This window comes from Pan troglodytes, chromosome X (genome assembly GCF_028858775.2).
Source record: "Pan troglodytes isolate AG18354 chromosome X, NHGRI_mPanTro3-v2.0_pri, whole genome shotgun sequence".
Taxonomy (NCBI): domain Eukaryota; kingdom Metazoa; phylum Chordata; class Mammalia; order Primates; family Hominidae; genus Pan; species Pan troglodytes.
Genome location: NC_072421.2, coordinates 81,801,662 through 81,822,209, shown reverse-complemented (window position 1 = coordinate 81,822,209; position 20,548 = coordinate 81,801,662). Strand labels below are relative to the sequence as shown.

General features: G+C 33.0%; 1 protein-coding gene across 4 annotated transcripts in view; it reads left to right on the top strand.

The window, feature by feature from the left end:
• RPS6KA6 (ribosomal protein S6 kinase A6) overlaps nucleotides 1-20,548 on the top strand; it is a 130,268-nt gene that overhangs the window by 36,073 nt on the left and 73,647 nt on the right. For 3 of the 4 annotated variants that reach the window (XM_016943733.4, XM_016943734.4, XM_054676998.1), the window contains 5 exons: nucleotides 3,849-3,930; nucleotides 4,914-4,994; nucleotides 6,410-6,489; nucleotides 16,729-16,835; nucleotides 17,120-17,157. In XM_016943733.4, coding sequence (XP_016799222.1) covers nucleotides 3,849-3,930; nucleotides 4,914-4,994; nucleotides 6,410-6,489; nucleotides 16,729-16,835; nucleotides 17,120-17,157 — 388 coding nt within the window. The remainder of the gene's footprint in view (nucleotides 1-3,848; nucleotides 3,931-4,913; nucleotides 4,995-6,409; nucleotides 6,490-16,728; nucleotides 16,836-17,119; nucleotides 17,158-20,548) is intronic. The other variant, XM_016943736.4, reaches the window with a different exon arrangement.

Genomic DNA, 20,548 nt, shown 5'->3' with positions numbered 1-20,548 from the left:
TAGAAGAACTAGGGGAAAAAAATGGCTCCTTTATGCAACAGTGTTTTCAGAAAGCCTAGACTCTTTCTTTCTTCCTTGCTTGCCTCTTCTCACTCTTCGTATTCCATTCTTTACAATCCCACTAAGGGCTATGTTTTGTAAGAGTGGTTCTGAAATTGTGGTCTCCGTACCCCTGGACAATCCCAAGACTTTTCAGGGAGTCCTCAAGTCAAAGCTACTTCACAGTCATCCTAAGATATTGTTTGTACAACTGCTGGCATGTTGGCCAATCAAGGCAGTGACTTCAAATGGTACCAGTAGTCATTGTAGTCTTCATTTTCTTACATATGCAGTTTAAGAATGTCCTTGATGAGACATTAACAATTATTACATTTATTAAATCTCAATCCTTGAATACCCTTCTTTTGAATAATATGCGATGAAATAGGAAGTACATGTGAAGCCCCTTAGCCACGTAACAAAATAGAATGGTTGTCTCAAGGCAGAGGACTTGTGCAAATTTTTTGAGTTGTGAGCTGAACCAACCACTGTTTTTATGGATCACCACTTTTCCTTGAAAGGACAATAAACTGTGGTTACCTAAATATGCTTATTTCGTAGGTGTTTTCTCAAAAATGAGTGGAGTGAGCCTGTTCATAGATAAACAACTGATACTCTTTTTGTCAATGGTAGAATCTGAGCTTTCCAGCAAATAATTGAATTTAGGCAAATGTATATTTGCCACATTGACGTCATTTTCTTGATGCAGCTATACTTATTTTTATTATGCTTCCCTTCATTGCACTTCACAGATATCCTTCACTTCATTGCACTTCACAGATATGTATGTGTGTATATATATGTATATGTGTGTGTGTATATATATATCTCTATATATATCCTATATATCTATATCTCCATATATCCTATATATCTATATATATCTATCCTATATATATCTATCCTCTATATATCTATCCTCTATATATCTATCCTCTATATATATATATCCTCTCTATATATCCTCTCTCTATATATCCTCTCTCTATATATCCTCTCTATATATATCCTATATATATCCTCTATATATATATCCTATATATATCCTCTCTCTATATATATCCTATATATATCCTCTCTATATATATCCTATATATATCCTCTCTATATATATCCTATATATATATTCTCTATATAGTCCGTGTCTCATATTTTGGTAATTCTTGCAGTGTTTCAAATGTTTTCCTTACTGTTATATCTGTTATGGTTCTTTGTGGTCTGTGATCTTTGATGTTAGTGTTGTCATTCTTTCAGGGTGCCATGAACCACGCACACATAAGACAGTGAGCTTCATTGATAACTGGTGTGTGTGTTCTGGCTATTTTACTGACCAGCTGTTTCCCCATCTCTCTCTGTCTCCTTGGGCCCCTCTATTCCCTGACCTGCAAGAATATTGAAATTGGTCTAAGTAATAACTCTATAGTGGCCTTGGACTGTTCAAGGGAAGGGAAGTGTTCTGCATTTGTCACTTTAAATCAAAAGCTACAAATTATTAAGCTTGGTGAGGAAGGCATGTCAAAATCTGAGGTAGGCTAAAAGCTAAGGTTCTTGTGCCAAACAGCCAAGTTGTGAATGCAAAGGAATGTTCTTGAAAGAAATTAAAATTGCTACTCCAGTGAACATATAAATAAGAAGAAAGTGAAACAGCCTTATTACTGATATGGAGAAAGTTTTAGTGGTCTAAATAGAAGATCAAAGCAGCCACAACACTCCCTCTAGCCAAAGCCTAATCTAGAGCAATTCCCTAGCTCTCTTTAATTCTGTGAAGGCTGAGAGAGGTGAGGAAGCTGCACAAGAAAAGTTTGAAGCCAGCAGGGGTTGGCTCATGAAGAGAAAAAGGAAAGAAGCCATTTTCGTAACATAAAAGTGTAAGGTAATGCTACAGATGCTGATGTAAAAGCTGTAGCAGGTTAGTCAGAAGATCTAGCTAAAGTAACTCTTGAAGGTGGTTACACTAAGCAACAGGTTTTAATTGTAGAAGAAACAGCCTTCTGTTGGAAGAAGATGCCATCTAGCCTTTCATAGCTAGAGCGAAGTCAGCGCCTAGCTTCATAGCTTGGAAGGACAGGCTGACTCTCTTGATAGAAGCTAGTGATCCTGGAACTTTTAAGTTGAAGCCAATGCTCATTTGCCATTCCAAAAATTCTAGGGCCTTTAAAAATTATGTTAAATCTACTATGCCTATGCTCTATAAATAGAACAACAAAGCCTGAATGACAGCACATCTGTTTATAGCATGGTGTGCTAAGTATTTTAAGCCCACTGTTGAGACCTACTGTTCAGGGAAAAAAAAAGACATTTCTCAAAATATTACTGCTCATTGGCAATACTCCTAGTTACCCAAGAGCCCTGATAGAGATGTACAAGGAGATTAATATTGTTTTCATGCTTGCTATTACAGTATCCATTCTGCAGCCCATGAAACAAAGAATAATTTTGACTTTCAAGCCCTATTATTTAAGAAATACATTTTGTAAGGCTATAGTTGCTGTAGATGGTGATTGCTCTGATGAATCTGGGCAAAGCAAATTGAAAACCTCTGGAAAGGACTTGCTATTCTAGATGTCATTAAGAACATTTGTGATTCATGGGAGGAAGTCAAAATATCAACATTAACAGGAGTTTGGAAGAAGTTGATTCCAACCCTTATGGATGACTTGGAGGGGCTCAAGACATCATTGGAGGAAATCACTGAAAATGTGGTGGAAATAGCAAGACAATTAGAATTAGAAGTGGAACTAAAGATGTGACGGAAGTGCTGCAGTCTCATGATAAAACTTGAATGGATGAGGAGTTGCTCCTTGTGGATGAGCAAAGAAAATAGTTTTTTTGAGGTGAAATCTACTTCTGGTGAAGATGCTATGAACATTGTTGAAATGACAGTAAAGGCTTTAGAATATTGCGTAGACTTCTTTAATAAAGCAGTGGTAGGATTTGAGAGGATTGAGTTCACTTTTGAAAGAGATTCTACTGTGTATAAAATGCTATCAAACACCATCAAATTCTATAGAAAATTATTTCATGAAAGGAAGTCAATCTGTGCAACAAACTTCATCATTGTCTTATTTTAGGAAATTGCCACAGCCACCCTAACCTTCAGCAGCCACCACCCTGATCACTCAGCAGCCATCAACATTGAGGCAAGACCCTCCACCAGCAATAAGATTATATCTCACTGAAGACTCAGATGATCATTAGCATTTTTTAGCAATAAAGCATATTTAATTAAGGTATATAGGGTCATAATATTTGTTTGCTCTTTATTAAGGTAACAAAAAGTGGGCCTGGGTCTTAAAAGGAGGTATGTAGCTCAAGTTTGTCTTTCATTATGTTATTTATCTCTTACATCACAAAATTCTCAAAGTTCAGTACCAGGTCATCTATTTTAAAAATTTTCCTTTCTATAGTAGTATTTATATGCATTATGATTTATTAAATCATAACAGTTTTTTTGATTAAAAACTAAATTAAATCTAAGAAAAGTGAGAAAATAATAATGTAAATTATAGAATAATTTATAGGAGAAGGTATAACTTTTTTCATTTATTTTTTTAAATTGACAAATAGTTGTACATATTCGTGGGGTACATAGTGAAGTTTCAATACGTATAATGTATGGGGATCAGATCAGGGTAATTTTGCATCCTTTGACAAATCTCTCACTATCTCTCCCTTCCCTCTATGGGAAGGCATATGTTTATAAAATTAGAGAAAATGCAAGGATATAAGTGTATGCTGGTGTGTTTGTGTAGAGCAAGAATGACTAGAAATGTGAATTTTCCTTTATTTTTTGTTCAATTTTCTATTAGGTTTTTCTTGTTAGGAAGAAGACCGGTCCTGATGCTGGGCAGCTCTATGCAATGAAGGTGTTAAAAAAAGCCTCTTTAAAAGGTAGAAAATTAGAAAGTTTATTAAAATAGAATTTGACAAAGCGTATTTTAAGAAATATGCTGTGTATTACTTGCATAAGGTGAATAGATGTACCTATTTTTAACATTGGTATTTGTGGCAGTTTTTTTAGCCTGTAGGTAATATTACTAGATTTGATATTGGCATATGCCTTAACTTAGTGAGAGTGCACCCCCGTAAAAATTTGATGCTAGAAAAAGTGACATATTTCATTTAATTTAAACTTATTAACTTAATTAGGATATATTCTTTTCTTTCAAGATTCTTGGTTTTTCCTTTTCTATCTGTGTCAGTATTACATATTGAGAAAGCACAACCATTTGCACACACTATCTTTTAGGGTGTGATAAAAATACCGCTTATGATCAGTTTTAATCAGTAAACTCATTTGAACAATTAAAAGAGATTAATAGGCCGGGCATGGTGGCTCACACCTATAATCCCAGCAGTTTGAGAGGCTGAGGTGGGCTGAACCCTTGAGCCCAGCCCAGGAGTTCAAGACCAGCCTGAGTAACCTGGTGAAACCCTGTCTCTACAAAAATTACAAAAATGAGCCAGGTGTAGTGGCATGCACCTGTAGTTCCAGCTGCTCGGGAAGCTGAGATGGGAGGATTGCTTGAGCCTGGGAGGTGGAGGTTGCAGTGAGCTGAGATTGTGCCACTGCAGTCCAGCCTGGACAAGAGAGCAATACCCTGTCTCAACAACAACAACAACAAAAGATGAACACATAATAAATGCATATTAGCTACATACCTATTTATGCCACCTTAACCTGTCTCTAGATGTAATGAATATTTTTGCTTTCTGAGAATATGGTCATTATCTAGGAATATGAAAACTGCAAATTTCGGCATTTAGGAAGTTACGTTTTGTATTTTTATATTTGTTGTTTGGTAAATTATTGATGGACTCTTAACTGAAATGATGTAAGAGAGTAATATATTGTACCTTTATGTAATTTTTAGTTCGAGACAGAGTTCGGACAAAGATGGAGAGGGATATACTGGTGGAAGTAAATCATCCATTTATTGTCAAATTGCACTATGGTATGTCATCTTTTTTTATTCTTTTATTTATTTTAATCCTTATTTATTAATATGGAAATAGAGAATTATGATTTCCTTTCACACAATACTATAACAGGAAATAAATACTTTAGATTTAGTATATTGAGCTATGTAAAATGTATTTGTCTGAAATAAATATCAGTATTTAGTTATTAGTTATATGTCCTTCATTTTTCTAAGTTGATTAACTTGTTTAAAGTAACAAGATAGTGTTTTTCACTTACCTGTCTGGTAGTATTTATGTACTTTGCTAGGCTGTAACTTCATAATCTTAGACTATAAACTATTGTGATAATTTACGTAAAACATTCAGTTGCTTGTTCATAATGACCACACTTATCTGTTTCCTGGTTATATTCCAGAGGACCATGTAGTTATGTTAGTCTACTTGAGTTATTTTTTTATACTTAATGGGAGAGGACTACCAGTAAGAAGCAGTAGATGTAATGGAAAGAACATGAGCTTTGGAGTTAGACATTTCTGAATTTGAATCATGGCTCCATTGCTAATTTAACATATGGTTGAGATCAACTCTATTTATCTATCGTCTATCTATCTCTGATATAGTGTACTTTGTGACTTCCATTTTTCTATATTTAAAAAAGTAGCAGCTGTTGATTTTATTCTTAGTGTAATTTTGACAAATAATACATTAAATATATACCCAGTTATCACTATTAAAATCCCATAAGAAATTTCCACCCATTATTCTTTTACTCCTTGTTATACTAACAGAATAAAAAAAGTAACATCTAAAGACCTTCCCGTATCTGTAGTAGGTCCATCAGTAAACACTTATTGTGTGCAAAAATACTGTATTAAATTCAGTGGGCTATAGAAGTGAAACACTTTTTGACCTCAAGAAATTTTTAACCTATAGAGAACACAGAGATGTAAAGAAATTAATTGCATAAATCAAAATGGAATAAGTACTATTAAGGAGGTATAAATATAATAAGATATGAAAAGTAGCAGCAAGTAATTTCAATAAAGAAGAGGTTGAGGAAGCTGTTGAAAAATGTGAAAAGGGGGAAATCCTTGAAAGTTTAATAGAGGAAGTGGCATTTTTCTTCAGCTTTATAGAATTTGTAGGTTTTCAGTAGGTTTGATAGGCTAAGTTTAGGCAATTGCAGTATAACATGCTTCATAAATTAGGAAATTTTTGGTGGTAGAAGTTCTGTGTAAAGCCACATTCAAGGGTGATTATGTTCTGGGAAGGGGTTTATAGCTATTTCTACACTGGATTAAACACTGGGTTTAATTTTGAGATGTTATCCATTAATGGACCATGTGAGTAAATACTGTAAAATTCTAAACATATATTAATTTAAAAGCATACTAAGCTTTTTAAGCCTTTGAGATTATCCTGTTACTATATTCTAATTTTTAATTAGCCTTTCAGACTGAAGGGAAACTGTACTTAATACTGGATTTTCTCAGGGGAGGAGATGTTTTCACAAGATTATCCAAAGAGGTAAGTATCTGTACATTTTTACTGTATTTTCTTAAAACAAAACTAAGAAAAATCACTTTTGTTCTTCCGCTAATTACATTTTTCCTATTGAAATTTTAAATGGTAACTACTCTGTTTCATTGCATAGTATTTGGTAATGTGCCTGTTAATGGCATTTTCTATCATCTCAATGTGCTACTCATTATTTTCTTAGGCAAAAGAACAATATGAATAACTGGATAAAGTAGATACGGGCAAGCCTAGGACTTTGGCTACTCAAGCTACCTAAACACCTCTGGGAGTAGTGTTTATTCATTTTAAAATAGCTTTATGGAGGTATAATTGACATACAATAAACTGTACATACTAAAGTATACAATTTCATAAGTTTTTACATTTGTATATAACTGTGAAACCATCATTACAATAAGAATAATTAGCATATCTGTCATTCCCGAAAGTTTTCTTGTGTCCCTTTGTGATGCCGTCCTCCTGCCCTAACCCTACTGAATCTGCTTTCTGTCACTATTTGGTTTGTACTTTCTAGGAGTTTATATAAATGGAATCATATAGTATATTCATTTTTTTTGTCTGGCTTAACATAAGTACTTTGAGATTCATCTATGTTGTATGTACTAATAGTTTATTCATTTTTATTGATGGGTAGTATTACTGATTGTATGGATACATCATGATTTGTTTATCATTCACTTGTTGATGGATTTTTGGGTCATTGCAGTTTTTGATATTACTAATAAAACTGCTATAAGCATTCATGTACAAGTGATTGTATCATATGTTTTCGTTTCTCATGGGTAAATACCTAAGAGTATAATGACTGGGTCATGTGCTAGGTATATGTTTAACTTTTAAAGACACTGCCAAACTGTTTTCCAAAGTGATTATATAAATTTTACATTCCCACCAGCAGCGTAAGAGAGTTTCAGTTGCTCCACATCCTTGCCAACATTTGGTATGGTCAGTCTTTTAAAATTTTTGAACATTAGATTAGTTTTTAGTGGTATCCCATTGTGGTTTTGAATTACATCACACTAATGACTAATGACATTGAGCATCTTTTCATGAGCTCATTTGCCATCTATCCTCTTGGTAAAATGTCTGTTTAAATTTTTAGCCTGTTTTTTTATTGGATTGTTTGTTTTCTTATTGAGTTTTGAGAGTTCTTCATATATTTTGGATGTAAGTCCTTGATCATATATGTTATCTGGAAATATTTTCTTCTGGTCTATAGTTTGTCTTTTCATTCTCTTAACAGTGTATTGAAAAGCAGAAGTTCTTAATTTTGGTGAAGTCTGATTTATAGGATTTTTTCCCTTTATTAATTGTGTTTTTAGTGTCCTTTGTAAGGAATATCTGCCTAATCACAGCTAAAGATTTTCTCTTATGTTTTCTAGAGGTTTTGTAGTTTGCATTTTACATCTAGATTTAGGATCCGTTTTGAGTTCATTTTAGTATATGGTTACAGGTATGTGCAGAAGTCCTTTTCATTTGTTCACATAGATAGCCAGTTGTTATAGCATCATTATTGGAAAAGTCTGTCTTTTCTTCACTGAATTACCTTACATTTTTCTTGAAAACCAGTTGATCATATATATGAAGGCCTATTTCTGGATACTCTGTTCTGTTCATTGATCCATTTGTCTATCTTTATGACAATACCACACTGCCTGAATTACTGTACCTTTATAATATGTCTTGAAGTGAGGCAGTGCAAATCCTTGAGCTTTGCTTTTCTTTTTGAAAGTTTGGCTCTTCTAGGTCCTTTGCATTTCCATATCAATTTTAAAATCGGCTTTTCACTTTGTACAAAAATGTCCTGCTGGGATATTGTTTGGAATTTTATTGAATGTATAGGTCAATTTGCAGATAAGTTACATTTTAGTAATATTGAGTCTTTTAATTGATGAACATGGTATCTTTCTCAATTTATTTAGGTCATCTTTAATTTCTCTCAGTATTGTTTTCAGTGTAATTCTTGCAATTCTTTTGTCAGATTTACCTCTAAGTAAATCCTGTTTTTAATGTTATTGTAAATAGAATTGACTTCCTAATTTCAATTTTAAATTGGATGGAAACACAACCGATTTTTTGTGTATTGAGCTTGTTTCCCACAGTCTAGCCAAACTTAATACTTCTAGCAGCTTTTAGAAATAGATTTCAAAGGTTGAGAAAGTTTTCTGTAACTATTTTTGAGAGTTTTATAAAAAATCAGGAATCAATTTCAGATTTATTCAAATGCTTTTTCTTCATTTATTGAGATTATAATTTTTTTTAGTCTTACTGTGGTGAATTACATCGATTGATAGTCAGATGTTGAACCAACCTTGCATTTATGGATGAACCCCACTTAGTCTTGATGTATTACCCTTTTTATAAATTGTTGGATGATATTTGCTGAATATTTAAGAATTTTTGCATCTATTTTTATGAGGGATATTTATGATTTTCTTGTATTATTATGTCTATTTTTGGTAATAGAGTAATTCTGACTCCATAGAATGAGTTGGGTGTAGTTTTTGCCTCTTTAACTTTCTGGGAAAGTTTATGTAGATTCAATGATAAATTGCCCTTAAATGATTGATAGAATTCACCAGTGAAGGCATCTGAACCTGAAGTTTTCCTTATAGGAAAGTATTTAACTCCAAAATCAATTTATGTAATAGACTTGGGTTATTTATTTTTGAGTGAGCTTTGCTAACTTGTGTCTTTTAAGGAATTTGTCTATTTCATCAAAGTTATGAAATTTATCGGCATAAAAATGTTCATAATATTCCCTTATTGTCCTTTTTGTAGTTGTGGAATTGTTAGTGATGTCACTGCTCTCACTTTTGATGTTGGTAATTCATGTTTGCTCTGTTTTTGTTCTGCTTAGCTTCACTAGAGATTTATCAATTTTATTACTCTCAAAGAAACAGCTTTTGGTTTCATTGATTTTTCTGTATTCTATTTCTGTTCTATTACATTGTTTTCTGCTTTAATCTTTTTTACTGCTTATTTTATGTATTAGCTTTTCTTTTTCTGGTTTTTAAGATGGGAGCTGAAGTTATTGATTTGAGGCCTTTCTTTTCTAATAATGTAGGTGTTTAGTGTTATAAATTCCCCTCTGAATACTGCTTTAGGGTCATCTCACAAGTTTTGATATGCGTCATTTTTATTTTCTCTCAGTTCAATGTACTTTATGATTTCCTTTCTATTTCTTTGACCCATTGATATTTAGAAGTCTGCTTAATTTACAAATATTTGGGCATTCTTCCACATATCTTTCTATTGTTGATTTCTACTGTAATGTTCTTGTGGTCATAAAGCATACTTTGTATGACTTTAATTCTTTTAAACTTATATTTGCTTTATGCTTCAGAATATCGTGTATCTTGGTAAATGTTCCATGTCCACCTGAGAAGAATGTGTATTCTGCTATTTTTGGGTGGTGGAAGGTTCTATAAATGTGGACTGGATCAAGTTGTTTGATAGTGATATTAAATTGCCTATATTCTTTCTAATTTTCTGCCTATTCTACAAATTTTTGAGACAAGGATTGACACCTTTTTACTTTAATTATGAATTTGTATATTTCTTCTTGAATTTCTGTTAGTTTTTGTTTCATATATTTCAAAGTTCTGTTATTAGGTACATAAACCTTTAGATTTATTATTCCCTCTTGATGAATAGACCCCTTCATCGTTATGAGATGACATGACTGACTTTATCCCTGGTAATGTTCTTTTCTTCAAAATCTTATTTGATACTAACATGGTCACACCAACTATTTTCTAAAAAAGTAGTGTTAGTTTGGTATATCTTTTTCCATATTTTAACTTCAGCCTATGTGTGTCTTTATATTTTAATGTGTGGTACTTAAGGAAGCATAGTTTCCTTGTTTTTTAATCCAATCTGAGAGTCCATGTCTTTTAATTGGGATATTAGACCTGTTACATTTAATATGATTATTTTTGTAGTTCTATTTAAATCTACTATCTTGCTATTTGGGATTTTTTTTGTCCCATTTGTTCTTTGTTCTTGTTTCCCTCTTCTCCTGGCTTCTTTTTAATTACTTTTTTTTTTTTTTACAATTTCATTTTTATCTCTGCTGTTGTCTTGTAAATATTATACATAACACTTTGTTGTGTAATTTAATAGTTACCTTAGGATTTGTAGTATAAGTTTTAACTCAGAGATCAGGAAAATATGGTCTTCAGGCTAAATTTGGCCAGTTATTTTTCTTTGTAAATAAAGTTTTATTGGAACACAGACATACTCATTTGTTTAAGTATTGTCTGTGCCTTATTTTGTACTTCAATGGAATCATACTTGCATAGTCATTTTTACTGGATAGCAGGCATGGTGGATTTAATTTTCTTACATGCTAGATACCTTTATTTTCATATAAATAGTATTTAGCTTTTTTCTAGGATGCAGTTCATTTTCTTGTAAACACTGATCATTTTGGGCCTTGTGTTTAAGCTTTGTCATGTGGGACTAGGGAAGCATTTAGTTTAAGATTAATTTTTCCTCAGTATGAAGCATGTGCTTTCTTATACTCTAACAAACACTCTTTGAATTATGAGGCTTTTCACTCTAACTTTTGGGAAGAGGAGCTATCTCAGTCCTTTGTGAGCTGAGTGGGTTCTTTCTTTTAATCTTTTAAGGTTTTTCTTTTCCTGGGCTTGGGCTTGGGTAGTTTCCTCAGATCCATGTTTGACTATATATATATATAAAATATGTTTTTTTTTTTTTTGAGATGGAGTCTCAGTCTATTGCCCCGGCTGGAGTGCAGTAGCGTGATCTCAGCTCACTGCAACCTCTGCCTCCCGGGTTCAAGTGATTCTCCTGCCTCAGCCTCCTGCATAGCTGGGACTACAGGTGCACAGTTAGCCCGGCTAATTCTTGTATTTTTAGTAGAGATGGGGTTTCACCATGTTGGCTAGGCTGGTCTCAAGCTCCTGACCTCAAGTGATCTGCCTGCCTTGGCCTCCCAAAATGCTGGGATTACAGGCATGATCCCCAGTGCCTGGCCCATGATTGACAATTTTTTATTAGATGGCAGACATTGTGACATTTAGCTTGTTAAGGTGATGAACATTTTTGTATTTCTGTAACTATTATTGATCTCTGTTCTGAGATATAAAACTAGTTTGATTATTATAGGTCTTTTAAAGTTCGTTAGATTGGACTAACACAGCTTTCAGTCGGGTTAATTTTGCTCCACTACTGAAGCAAAATCCTTCTGATTACTTTATCTGATGTCCTTTGAATTATGAGATTTTCTGCTCTGGCTGAAGGCAACAGGAACTATTCCTGGCCCATCGTGAGTTCATCGACTGGTTCCTCTAACCCTTCGTTCTTTTCCTGGTTTAGGGTAATGTCCTCACTCATGTGCTGAGTATTTCTCCACTGAATACTTGAAGGAGACTGTCTGCATATCTACAGAGTTCTCTTTGTGCAATTTTCTCTTCTCTAATACTCCATCCTGTGAATTTTGTCCTCCTTCTCTAAGACTCTCTGTTCTGGCTTATCTACTCAGGAAGTCTTTCAGGCTCCACCTGACTTAGCCCTCCCTGTACTACCACTTGGAAACTCTTTCCAGGTAGTAAGCTAAGGCAGTTGTGGGGCATACGTCATTTGTCCCCTGTCTCTCAGTATTCAGTGTCCTTTGTTGCCTGATGTCCAATGTCTTAAAAGTATCATTTCATACGTTTTGTCCTGTGTTTTAGATTTTTCAGGCATGAGATTAAATCCTGTCTTTGTCTGCTTCATTTTTCTTTAAGTAGTAGTCTGGGAGTAGCATTTTAATTGGGTGATAGTAGTTCAATGTCTTACTTCCAGAATTTACAGTGTAGAATGTGGGAGAGCTACTGTTGATTCCCAGAGCTCTGGAACTTGCTGTGATAAAGGAACAGTGTGTTTCTGGTATGCTAGCCAGTGCTTAAGTGGCTAAGGTCTCTGGCTTATATCTGTCTACCTCCAGTGTAGAATGTGCCATGCGTGAGCATAGGGTGTGTTATTGGTATATTATTAACTATAGAACATAATTCAATATCTGAAAAGGATTGTCTAGGACCCCCTTCTAAGGAGGGTCTTTAAAGGACCTTGTTAAAAACTGGTACCAAGGCATAGAAGGACAACAGTATAATAAGGCTCCATTATTCATGATTTCTTGCATTAGATTTTAGAAGTGTCACAAATATGTTTGAGAAATTCTTGTAGTCATTTCTAATTTTCTTTTAAACTCTTCAGACCTCCATTCTCGATGTGGGACTATCTAAACCCATACTAGCACAGAGATGCAGTCAGTAAGTTTTGATTCCTAAGTCTGGAATATTAGGTAAGAGCAAGCATTTTAAATGCGTTACCCAAAAGATGATAAATTAGTACATTGATTGAGCAGCCTTTTAAAAAATGATTCAATGGTTACTTCTGTAGACAGCTTATTAATAATTAGATGTTTGTTGGTTATACTTCACTTGTGTGTACAAAAAATTGTTAATCCAAAACGAGGACATGTTTTTATACCTTAGAAAAAGACTTTTTAAATACATTTTTATATGTTTTAAAGAATTTTATAATGTATGTCATTTGTATTTTAAAGGGAAAGATACCTACCCAAATTTCCCTTCCTCAAAATGTACACACACACACACACACACACAAATACACAGGTAAACAAACAGAACTCTTAAGCTGTGCTCTATTTTCCTTATTCAAGAAAATGTGGTAGAATGAATGGCTGATTATTGTAAAGCTGTCAGTTCTTCTAAAATTAATTTATTGGCTTAACAAAATTCCAAATAAAGCCACAATAGGGATTTTTGTTTGTTTGATGTTGACAGAATTATTTTATAGTTTCCTTGGAAAAGTAAACAAATGCAAAGAAATAATATTTTTGTTTGTTTGTTTTTTGAGACAGGGTCTTGCTCTGTCCCCAGGCTGGAGTGCAGTGGCACTATCCTGGCTCATTGCAGCCTCAACCTCCCATGCTCAGGCAATCCTCATGCCTCTGCCTCCCGAATAGCTTGGACTACAGAAGCGTGCCCCACTATACCAGGCTATTTTTTTTTTTTCAGTAGAGATGGGATCTTGCTATGTTGCCTAGGCTGGTCTCAAACTCCTGGGCTCCAGTGATCCTCACGCGTTGGCCTCCCCAAATTCTCTTGTTTAAAACTTGGTAATGTGCATAAGCAAAACATTATAGTATCAACACAAGATTGGAAACATACTGTATAGCCCAAAAATATCCTGTTATAGATTACTTACCCTATATCATTATGATAAAGGAAGAATCACAAATTGTGGCAAAGAGGTTGTTCAATAAACAGTATTTGAGAAATTGCTTAAATATTTCCAAAAATCATTTTAAAATGCCATCTCTACCATATACAAAAATAAATCTTACTTACATAAAGAAGCTAAATCTTGAAAAACAATTACCCTATAATAAAATGCAGCTAGATATTTTGTTGACCATTGGATGGAGAATGTCTCCTTAAACATTAAAATAATGAAGGAAAAATCATACAGAAATCATCATACATTTGACTAGCAAAAATTAAGGATTACTGAACATCAAAAACTAGCACAAAATTGGATAAATATTTGCAGCTAATATGATAGAAAACTGACATTTTTAACATTTAAGTGACTTGTACCAATTGACAAAACAGTAAGTCAGTAATAGAAAATAGGCACAAACATTACTGATAATTCACAAAAAAGTAGAAAGACTACTAAACATGAAAAACAATGTTCAGCCTAAAAATCAAAACTTAAATTTAAAAAATAATGCCATTTTCACACGTCAAATTTGAAAAGGCTTTTTACAGGGTATATTCCATGCTATCAAGGATGTGGTAAGACAGATGCTTTCGTAAACTGCTGATGGGAGTGGAAATTACTATAACCTTTTTGGAAAATAATTTTATCGTGTATGTCAGGAATCTTGGACTATTTATGCTCCTTGACCCAGCATTCCATTTTTAAAAAAAATTCTTAATTCATTTTGAGAAAATGATCATAAATATCAGTAAGATGTACATATGCATATTGCAGAGTTATTTCAAATAGAGAAAAAATGGAAATAACCTAAATGTCAAGAAGGGGAATGTTTAGGTAAATTACAGTAAATTGGTATGGTTATATTGTGCAGCTATTGAAAACTATTTATAAATAAGTTTTAAAGACATAGAATGCTTATGATATAGTATTAACTGGGGATAAATGAGGTCACTAAATAGTACTTATACAGTAGTGTGATTTCAACTGTATTAAAATACACATAGACACATTCACACACAGATATGCACAAAAAATTTGAAAAGCAGATGACAAAATATTAAAAGTGCTTTACTCAAGAGTACTGGAGTTTAGGATAATTTTCATTTTGTAGGGGGGGCAATTTATGAGTAGGACGATTAGTGGGTTGGAAAGCATTATTGGTAGTAAACCTAAAATTTGTTTTTAGAAAAGCAAACATTGCATCACAGCATGTGGCAGAAGTGGCTTCTGGGAAAGAGTTCATTCTTATGGACAAGTATCCCTGAGTTCATGTCTTGGGCCTCCTTCTTAACTAGCTGTGTTATTTTGGACAAGTTACTTAATCACTCTGAGTTTCTTTCTCCATTTGCAAGATGTTCCTAATACCTACCTCATAGAGTTTGGAAGCTATAATAACATAATGATTGTACAGTGCCTGGCACATAATTGCTACTTAGTAATGTTTTATTTGCATCTATCATGAGGCTTTCTACCAAGACAACTTCATGACAAGGTGATAGGCTTGCATAACTGTAACTAGGCAAAGTTTTTTTCTAATTTAGTTTTAAATAATTTTTATTTAGGGTTTTCTTATGTATTAGCTTTCAGAGAACATTCTTATTATCCTTGGTTAGAAGTTGAATAGGCAACAGTTATTTTTATTCTTAATAAAAAGTCAAGTGAAAGTGATGTTTTTATATTTTTACCATTATAATATTCAAATTAATGCTCCCAAAACTTAGATAATAAACAATCTTTGTTTTTCTATTCATCATTTTAAAAAGTAGTTAGCATATCAGAAGTTATTAACTACTAATTCTCTGCAATTTTACTAGTAACCTGGATCTGCATTGTGAAATGCAGTGGCCGTAATTCTAAATGGGCAAGCAGGTTGTAAGCTATTATGACATGTACTTTATGCAATTTTGAGCCTTCTTAATAATCCAGAGGTTTCTTTATGAAAATAACCCATTTTTAGAAAAATATTTGATTTCGCCAATCCGGAGTTCTTGCTAAACCTTAAAAATTACATCTAATGGCTGATTAGTGTCCAATTCTATGTGTAAATGAATACTCACTAGTGAATGAATTTAGATGTAAACCTATAATAATAATACCATATGGTTATATATATAGTTTTTTAAAGTTTACAAAGCTTTTTTTCCACATAAACTGATTTGATTCTTACAACAACCTTGTTAGGTATATACAGCAGATATTATTGTCCTGTTTCACAGATTTAGAAACTGAGACCCAAAGGGCTAAGTGACATGTCTGATATTACACTGCCAATTCTGATTTCAAGTTCATTACTCTTCACTTCATCATAGCAGCCGTATTTCCAGACACAAAATGATTAATACAGTGCCATTACACTCGTATACATTACTAACAGAAGAGACTTGGATCCACCCCTTAGGTCAGAGATGAGTTCACAATTGTGTGTAAGATAAGGGTTACTAATTTAACAACTTGTGGCAGTGTAGTAAAAGCTTTGGGTTTGTAGAGCCCCTAAAAGTGAAATTTCTGAGAAATGATACTAGACAGTAAAAGAGAGAATGGTATAAATAGTGGAATTCTCAGAGCTAAAACAAAATACCTTCTATATTTCAAATACCCTAAGGGTTACTATATTATAGCAGATTACTATAATTAATATTGGTATTATGAGGCTAAGTCACTTTATAAAAGGTGAATCTTGTTCTTTGCATTTCGTGTGAGAAGATATACAAACAACATAATATTTCAGAAAGATTTACATTAAAATGGTTAATATCGAAGAGACACATTCTTAAAGAGTTTAGTTTCATTTATATAGAAATCTTATTTCTCTGGTATTGCCAATAATTATGCCAGTCAAATAAGAATTGACTGTGCTTATTATCTTATTATTTTCCTAGATTTGTCTGTCTACTCATTTTGAAAGAAGTATTTTTAAATATACTGAATATTGAAAGAAAGATCAAATGATAAATCATTATTTTGTTCTAGGTTCTGTTTACAGAGGAAGATGTGAAATTCTACCTCGCAGAACTGGCCCTTGCTTTGGATCATCTGCACCAATTAGGAATTGTTTATAGAGACCTGAAGCCAGAAAAGTAAAGCTGTATTCTTTTGTTTTCATGTTGTCTGTATTTCTGGAACTGCTTTTTGTCAAACTCTGTTAGATCTTTTAAATATTATAGGGAATTCTATATGAATTATATGAAACTTATTTGTAAAAAGTAATCTTTGTGAGACATACATTGACTTTAAGTTAATCATTTAAATTTTTTACATATATTAAATAGATACTGACCTATCTTAGTTTTATGATTTTTATGTAAATGTTTTATGTAAAATATTTTATTCCATCTTGTTGAATGTGAATTTTGATTTACAGCATTTTGCTTGATGAAATAGGACATATCAAATTAACAGGTATGCAGATTTTCTTATTATACCCTTAGCCGCTTGATTCATATTTTTTATTATTTTAATATAAATTTTTCTAAGCCTGTTTTTTTCTCTTTCTGAATTTGATTTGCAATTTATTTGTCTCTTTAGTGAATTAAATGTTATTTGATGGTTAGACTGCTCTCTATGTTCTAATTGTAATATTAAAAAATTGTACATTAGATACACTTATCCTAAATAAGAAATGATCGTTTTCTAGGTAACAATACATCATCTTAGTTTGAGTCTAGACAGAAAGATGTATCACAAGTAGTCATCACATTTGAAATATAGTGACAACCTTCCCTCCACCTTCCCTAACTCCTGGCAACCACTTATATGTCCTACATCTCTATAATTTTGTTATTTTGAGAGTGATATAGAAATAGAATCATACAGTAGTCACACTACTGAGCATTTATCCTAGAAAAATAAAAACCTATGTTCACATAAAAGCCTGTATATGAATGTTCATAACAACTCTATTTGTAATAGCCCAAGACTGGAAATTACCTAAATGTCCTTCAAAAGGGGAATGGATAAATGTAAATTGTCATACTTCCATATGATGACATACTACTCAGCAGTAAAAAGGAAAGACCTGTTGAGACATCCAGCAACTTGGATGAATCTCAAGGGCATTGTGCTGAGCGAGCCAGTCTCAAAAGGTTACGTGTGTTTTCAATAGATAGTAAATTCTGTATTTTATTATTTGAATGCTTGAACAGAGATAAGATGAAGATGTGGTCTTTACAGATAATTTTAAATAGGTACAGTTTAAAGGTAAGTTGCTTTAAATTCCTGTGTATACTGCATCAATGCAAAAATAAAATATCAAACAGTTACCTCAAAAGCTGACATAAATATGAAAAAGTTCAAATAAAGTTTAGTGACTCTTATTGATTCACAGCCTGATTATCTTTTTCATGTACAAAAGAAATGATGTGGGTTCGAAGATATTTAAAGAGAAAAAGGAAAGGAAAATAACAGTAGGGAACAGTAGAGTTTTGAGATTTTTATATAATACATAAATTTTATTTTATAGCAATTAAAAAGATAATTAAAAATTAATTCCTCTTTTCATTTTTGCTTAATAAAGTATACCTCTTTTGTCAGAGGTGAGAAAGAGAGGTGGGAAAAAGAGTAGAAAAAAACCTATTTTTCTCTCTCTACATTAAGGTTAATTACGTAAATAATGATGCCAAGTTTATTTGTATTTAGTGTTCTCATTTTAATTCTGCTTTTGATAGATTTTAGAGACTTAAACTGTCTGAGGAGGGAAGAATAGATAGGATCAATATTAATTTATAAGCAAGGGACACAAAGCATGTAACAGGAAGAAATGTGATTTATAATTTTTTTTAACAATTCAATTTATTTTCCTTGCAATGGCACAAACATTTCTTTTAAAGAATATGTACAATGATAAATATTAGATAATTTACAGTTTTATGATTATAACCTAATTCAAGGTTTTATAATGACTACATTTATGGATTTACCCCGACAGCATTCCAATGAGGTTGGTTAAAGTATGACCACTCACAGCAAGTATTTTAACCCATTTATGCCTGAGGCTGCAATGTTTTGAATTTTTGCAGTCAGACTTTGATGATGACCTTGAGCAGTAGAATATAAATAACTCCCACATGCTTAGCGTTCCAATAATGGAACACTAGGCATAAATGGGTTTAAGAGTTCTTTTATAATGTTTCTTTTGATTTATTTTATATTCTTTATCTTTCTCTTTAATTTTTCTTGTTTGCTTTCTTTCTCCTAGGGAGGGTCTTTGCTAGCATTCTGTTTTCCAAAAATAATTGCAGGAGAATGGCAATACTTTTTTTTTTTTTCACTAGTCCACTTTAAAAATTCTCCAGACATAAGGAATGGACCTAGTATCTGGAATGACAGGCTACTCTGAAATTACAATGGACTATAGAAAGTTTCCTGTTGTAACTGTGCTTTGAGTCTGATTGGCCTCGTTCTGAGATTATGATCGTTATAACAGATCAGTAGAATGAGAGTGGATGAGAGTGGATATTCCCAAAGATCTACATCCTTGCTAATATATTATTTATATTATATATTATTATATTATAAAACTTAAGTTTTTTTCCTGAAATCCTGCATCCTTTTCATAGTCTGTATAAAATCCCTTGCATAGTTTATATAAAAATAACTTTATAATATGACTTGCCTCTTTAGAAAAATTATTTCATCATAATATCCCATTAAAAAGTACAGCTCGAATACAGAATTTATTTGAACTGTGGTTGCTATAATCTGTTGCATTTTTTAAATTTTATTTTTTTTAAGAGACAGAGTCTTACTCTGTCACCCAGGCTGGAGGGCAGTGGCAGGATCACATCTTATCACAGCCTTTTTTAAAATTATTATTATTATCACAGCCTTTAACTCCTGGGCTCAAGCCATCCTCCCACCCCAGCCTTCTGGGTAGCTGGGACTTCAGGAACATGCCACCACACCCAGCTATTTTTTGTGTGTGTGGCGACGGAGTCTTGCTATATTGCCCAGGCTGGTCTTGAACTCCTGGCCTCAAGCAATCATCCTGCCACGGCTTCCCAAAGTGTTGGGGTAACAGGTGTGAGCCACTGTGCCCAGCCTATAATGTGTTTTCTGAGAGACATAATTCAGAAGCAACTTCTACAAAGAGAGGGAAGAAAAATATACAGTGGTCAGAGATGTAAATCACACAGTACTTGAGCTGAGTATTTAAGAGAAAAATGTATACTTGAGAAAATAATTCTATGTAGTTTTTATAGTTACTTGCAAACTAATCACTGAGATTGCTTTTATTTATAGTAACTATTCATCAAATTATTATATTCTGAGTGTGCTTTTAAAGTTTAAAGTCTTAGAAAAGAGTCATTTAGATTACAAAGATGTGAAACACTGACCCTCAAACCTACCCCCCAAAATAACCCTTCCATTATGTAGTTGAATTGTACATTTTCTTTTATTTTCAAATTAGTGATTTGGAAAAACCACTGTATAACATATGGCTTGTCTAATCTTGTAGCTAGTTTTATAGTTGTACAATTTTCGTCAGTTGATTGCTGAGCAAATTATAGTTGTTAAATAACAGTTTAGTCAGAAATAGTACGGCAAAGGAACTCTGTGGATTGGCATAAATCTCTGAAAGGTAACAGAAGAATAAGAAAATTCTTCTCTCCCCCCTTCTCTCTGGAATGGCCAAAGAAACTAGTGTTCTTCTCCACAAGCTGTGTTATATTCAGCTGAACTGACCTCGAAGACTAGATGTTAATTATATTTACTTTTGGAAATGGAATGTGCAGAGTTTACAAGTTTCAGTATACAGAGAGAACATAGTGGCACAGTGAAAAGATTTTTAAAA